We start from the raw sequence: 6,242 nt of genomic DNA on the forward strand, positions 1-6,242 counted from the left end.
ATGATTATCCATCAACAACCTGTATTTCCTAATTATACATTACATTTTAAAAATGAACTACACAATCACAATACCTTAATCAAGATCAGAAATCCATATACATATAACAAAATTGACCTTAAAATCCATACCAATGCAAATTATTCATACCTATATCAGATAAGTATATATTAAAAGTGATTAACTTGCTCAGTCTCTTTTAGTCAAAAAAAGGCAATGTTTAGTCTTGATCTTTTTCATATTTTTCCCATTCTCTCAGTGATTTTATATCTAATTCAGAATGCACTCTGGAGCTTCAGAATAGAGTGGAGGATTTCTGACAGTCCCATGAAGCACGTTGGCCTGTGTGAGGTCAGCACTGCTTTCCCAGTCATGCTGGGTGGGATGCTGCCTGCTGCTCCTCCACAGTAGAAAGTGGGGCATTCTGGAGAAGAGATGAAATGTAGACCCGAGAATCCAGACAGGAAAGAAACTTGTCAAACTGTGAAATATTCCCATTTGCTCCTAATTTAAGTATGAAAATGGTTATTTTTCATAGATCTTGTTTGCGTTAATAGATTTGTTGTAAGTTTTTAAAAGATCAACACATTTTTGTCTTTTGTCTTTTCGAGGGGACCACCACCCAGCTCTGAGATAAATCACACATGGAGGCTTATTCTTAGTTATGAATGTCCAGCCTAGCTTGACTTACTTCTTGCCAGCTTTTCTTAAATTATACCTTTTGCTTCTGGGCTTTTTATTTCTCTTACTTCTGTGTATCTTACATTCACTCATACTCCGTGGCTGACTGGGTGGCTGGATGGCTGGCCCCTAGTGTCCTTTTCTCCTTGTTCTTTTGCTCCTTCCTTTTCTCAAATTTCTCCTATTTATCCTCTCTGCCTGTCAGTCCTGCCTGCCTCAACATTGGCCGTTCAGCTCTCTATTAGACCATCAGGTGTTTTAGACAGGCAAGGAATCACAGCTTCACAGAGTTAAACAAATGCAGCATAAACAAAAGCCAACACATCTTTACATCGTTAAACAAATGTTCCACAGCATAAACAAAAGTAATACAACTTAAAGTAATATTCCCCAACACATTTTATCTTAGTTTTCATCTAATGTGGTAAGTTTCCATGATTATAACCCACATATACCCAGATTTTCTGGGAACCTTAGTGTTTTGTTTTTAACTGGAGGGGAAAGAGTTTAGAGCTGCAGATTCTGAGCATCGTCTGGTCAGTTCTTTACCTTCTTCAGAGTTCTTCTGTCTGTTTGGGATTAACCATTTCCTCCTGCAAAAAACGATGTTGATTACCAAAAGTTGATGTATTGTGAAATGATAATGGCTAGGGAATGTGTTGGCTTTATGTGAGCTTCTCAAATTTGATTACATTAGGTCATCTTGTGTCCAGGGAACAGTTCCCCTGATTTTATCTACACTGTTTTATTTTGTTTTTTTATTAGACCTTTATATTTTAAAGAAAATTAGTGGTTTCCTCTGCCCTTGCTCATGTCTCCCAGCAAAATTTTAGTTCACTATAATTTTAGATTATCTTTTATATTTTTTAGACTTTGGATTGTTAGTTTATCATGTGATCAGGGAATAGTCTGAAAAGTCTGCCTTTGTACTTATTTGCTGTTCTTCCCACCCACCCCTGTGTTGGGGGTTTAATCAAGGATTATGTTAGTGTTACACAGGCACACTGTCTCGGTGTGTCCTCCAGCTTGAACCCTATCTGTTATTGATAACTAAATGCGTGGTTGGTGTTTCACAGTTCCAGAGTCCTCAGACAGTAGGAGGGCAACAACTGCATTTAGCCTCTGCGTACGGTTTGCTGGTTGTTTCACTGCTGCATGCCAGGCTGATCTGCTGCACTTCAGTTTTGTCTGAAGTATGTGATTGCATTACAAAGTAGACATTTGCATAGCAGTGTAGATGAGATAGTTTTGAGTCTTTTCTTAACCTAGTGGTGTCTTTAAGGAAAATTTGCCCAGACGATAGTTAAGGTTTTCAAAATTAGCTCAATTTTTAAACAAATTTTAAAGTAGCAAGTGATTTTGTATGAAACTGTCTCACTGTTGTGTACTTTTTCTACATTAAATTTTGTTTTGTGTTACTTTGAAAAAAAAACAAAATTATTGTTAAAATTTCTTGGGGAAAATGCTGTGGTATATCTCAGAATTACAGCTCAGGAGGAAAGCATGACTGTGAGAAAAGGCCAAGGAAATATACCTTAGAATTTCTTCTAGATGCTTCTCAGGAACACCGAAGAGAGTTAAGTGTTCTGAAACTAACCATGTGTGTTTTGTTTTAGGAAGGGGAGTACGCTTGTATTACATAGGTGGGGAAGTTTTTGCCGAGTGCCTAAGTGATAGTGCAATCTTTGTGCAGAGCCCCAACTGTAACCAGAGATACGGCTGGCACCCTGCAACAGTGTGTAAAATTCCTCCAGGTATGGATTCACCTAGGTAAATAAACTGTCATATCAACAGTCAAAATAGCATAAGTCATATCAGCTTGCTTCACTAACTTTCTAATTGCTAATGATTTTAGGAATTAGGAACTAAATTGCATTCTCGTTCTAAACATAATTCCCTTTAAAACTGTTTTCTAAAATGATACTATTTTTATATCTTATTTCTCAATTCTAGGCTGTAACCTGAAGATCTTCAACAACCAGGAATTTGCAGCTCTTCTGGCTCAGTCTGTCAATCAGGGTTTTGAAGCCGTTTATCAGCTAACTCGAATGTGCACCATAAGAATGAGTTTTGTGAAGGGGTGGGGAGCAGAGTACCGGTATGGATCCCATGCTCAATTTCTAGTCTTCACTCTGGTTATTTGTAGTCCCTGTTGCATCTTCTGTAGCTCATTATATCTGCTTTGTACAGATCTTTATGTAGAATAATAAAAGAAAGTGGGTTAAGGACAGAGCTCAGTTAGTGGAATGCTTTTGTATCATGCATGAGGTGTTCAAGGCCATGATAAGCTACATGAAGTCCTTAGTTAAGAAAGTTGGAGGCCTGTTTGTTTAAAGCACCAGAAGATTTTAAGTTTTGCTTTTTAAAAGAGAAGCCCAAGGGATGTTGCTGACAAAGATGTTGCTCATTTTGATTCTAGAGAAAAGTCAGCACCAAGTCTAAACATTGTATGGCAAGGATTTAGTTTGGGTTAGCAGGCTTTAAATTTGATTTTTTTTTTTTTTTGACTTAAACTTCATTTGATACATTTAAAAGTAAGGTGACCTTATGTGTCAGTTTCCTTAGGGCACTCTTTCCTGGTTTGCGTCTCTCCTCCTGCCTCATTAATAGTACTACCTAAATTCTCTCTCATAGTTATCCCGTGACTATACTAATGTAACTTGAGAAGAAAAGGATGTTTTTGTAAATCTTTTTAAAAGATGAACTTCTGGGGAGATGGCTCAGTTCGTAAAAGCTCTTGCTATGCAAGCATAAGAACTTGAGACTGATCTCTAAGACTCCTAGGAACCAGACATGTCTGCATGGAATGGTGTTGGGATTTGGGGACAGATAGATCCTAGGAACTTGCTGGCCAGCCATTCTAGCTAGTATAGGGAGCTTCAGGTTCAATGGATGACTTTGACTCAAGGGAAGAAGGTAAAGAATAATTGAGGAAGACACTCAACCTAAACTGTTTCCCCCATACAGCTCCTCTGGCCTCTGCATTTACTTGTACACATACATGCGCATACATGTACCCCACATAAATAGATAAAATTTTTGAAAAAAAAACCCATTACATCATATTAGTAATAAAAATTATTTTCAAACAAATAATACTATATACCAAATTGATAATTATTCTAAACGGTAGCTTTTATTATGTACAGCCTTTTAATTTCCTAATTGTTTTTTATGTTCTTTGAAACAGGAGGCAGACAGTAACAAGTACTCCTTGCTGGATTGAACTCCATCTGAATGGCCCTCTGCAGTGGTTGGACAAAGTATTGACTCAGATGGGATCCCCTTCAGTGCGATGCTCGAGCATGTCATAAAGCCCATCACTAGTCGAGTCCATCAAGAGACTTCGTGTAACAACCTCTCTGTCATAGTATTTGTGTATGATCCCGTGGACTGTTTGCTATCCAAAAATTCCAGAGTGAAAACAGCACTTGAGGTCTCATCAGTTAAAGCACCTTGTGGAATCTGTTTCCTATATTTGAATATTAGATGGGAAAATTAGTGTCTAGAAATGCCCTCCCCAAAAGGGGAAGAAAAGACTTAAAGACTTAGTGATGTCTTGTTGGGCATAAGACAGTGTCCCAAAGGTTATTAATAACAGTAGTAGTTATGTGTACAGGTAATGTATCAAGACCCAGTATTGCAGTACTATGCTGTTTGTATACATTTTTAGTTTGCATAACTGAGGTGTGTGTGCTGCTTCTTGGTCTAGGCAAGCCTTTATAAAGTTACAGTACCTAATCTGTTATTCCCACTCTCCGTTATTTTTGTGTCTTTTTTAATATATAATATATATATATATTAAGATTTTCAAATTATCGTTTAGAAGCAGATTTTCCTTGTAGAAACTAATTTTTCTGCCTTTTACCAAAAATAAACAAACTTGGGGGAAGAAAAATGGATTAGCTTGGAAATCTTTAACCTTTATGTGTCCAATGGATCTTAGCAATCATTCTTTCTGTGTGTATTTATTTCCTGCTTAATTTCATTAGAAGGAAACCTTACTGGAAACTTCTGGGCTCTTCATCCCGTTTCTGTTTTGATACAAAACAATACAGCATGATGTCATTGTGGTAAATAGTTGCACTGATGGCTGCTAGGGTAGTTAATCCTGGGTCCAGTGATTTGTGGGGAGTAAGCCTCTTGTCTTAGAACCAGACTCCCCAGATGATAATGGACTTGTATAACCTGTTGGTCTGTTGATTAACTTTCGTCTCAGAACATGCACAGGTCACAGTATAATTATTTTCAGGGCTACTCTAGAATCATCTCAGTATGTGTTTCCTTCTTCCAAAGCCAGTCTAAGAATAAAGGATCTTTCTGTAAAGGCAGCTGACCTTCTGCCTCATTTCGCTTAACTACCAGATTGTATTACAAAACGGACCTTTGGTAAATGTACTTGTTTCTGCAAATACATAAGCATGACACAGAGGTGTGGTCAGCAGGTGGGGCCATCTGTTTTCAAAGTGTGCTGCATGTGATTCATAAATGGGATGTTATATTACCTAGCTTCAAAAATTTAAAGGTTGGGAACTAAGCCATCATCAAGATTTTTAACCTGCTTTTACCTGCAGTCTGAGTTCTTGACTAATGTCCTGGGTGTGTGGATCATGGACCTTTCTGCTCTGCAATAAGGGGATTCCGGCTGTTCTGGTAGTCCTCCGCTTTGCAGCACACAACAGTCATGTTCAGTCTTGATTCCTGTCTCATTTGCAGCTCCATACAAATGGAGAATACTTCCTGATCTCCTTTTTGTAAATTTTCGTATTTTTGCAGACAAATACCTTTGGTACTTACTCTTTGAAACCATACTCACATGTATGTACAGATAATCATTTTCAATGCTTTTCAACATTTGTTGTTTTCTATTTGATATTTCCCATTTTCTTATATTTGTGTGCGTATATATGTGTTCATGTAAATTTGGTATAGTAATTTTTTATTCAAATATTTATTGTTCACCTGTTAATGTGCCATGAACTTTCCTAACCTTTGGGTGAAGGTGAACAAGATAGCTCTAGTTCCTGCCTTTGCTGAAATAGCAGTTGACTTAGTCCATGCTCAAGTGTCTGTAGGAGGTAAACAGGGTACTGTTTAGAGTATGACAGATAGGATGCTTCTGGTAGGACAACAGGAAGGCATCTGGGAAAGTGATGCTTGAGCTAACACATAACCTAAAAGGGGTGAGCCATGTGAAGAGCTGAGTGAGATCAGCACTGCGGCCACAGCATCAGCCCCAAAGGCCCAGCTCACGGAGGCTATTGGGCATCATAATTACATACATACCTGCATACACCCAACTGTAAAAATTAGCATAGCTCTTCAGCTTGTAATTTTTTGAAGGTGGCACTGCTTTGTGATAGGCTGCTTGTCATCTCACTGTATTCCAATCCTCAGATCTTGGTTCCTAACAACGCTCTCTCATGTAAAGATTCACCAGAATGGAGAGCTGCTGTTGCTTCTGGACTCGTTGCTGCACACTGATGATCACTGCTTCTGCCGCCCATCTTGGGAGAGAGGAAATGTCCTGGGCATCATTGCTTCTGAGCTGCTGGAGAAAA

The 6,242-nt window shown here is 38.3% G+C and overlaps 1 protein-coding gene across 2 annotated transcripts in view; it reads left to right on the plus strand.

Moving 5' to 3' along the window:
• The window catches only part of Smad2 (SMAD family member 2), a 41,893-nt gene extending 36,881 nt beyond the window's left edge, over positions 1–5,012 (plus strand). For both annotated transcript variants that reach the window (XM_005356277.3, XM_005356278.3), the window contains 3 exons: positions 2,298–2,435; positions 2,635–2,779; positions 3,872–5,012. In XM_005356277.3, the coding sequence (XP_005356334.1) occupies positions 2,298–2,435; positions 2,635–2,779; positions 3,872–3,995 (407 nt within the window). In that variant the 3' untranslated portion in view covers positions 3,996–5,012. The remainder of the gene's footprint in view (positions 1–2,297; positions 2,436–2,634; positions 2,780–3,871) is intronic.
• Positions 5,013–6,242: the final 1,230 nt, after the last annotated feature.

This window comes from Microtus ochrogaster, chromosome 18 (genome assembly GCF_000317375.1).
Source record: "Microtus ochrogaster isolate Prairie Vole_2 chromosome 18, MicOch1.0, whole genome shotgun sequence".
In the NCBI taxonomy this organism is placed as follows: Eukaryota; Metazoa; Chordata; class Mammalia; order Rodentia; family Cricetidae; genus Microtus; species Microtus ochrogaster.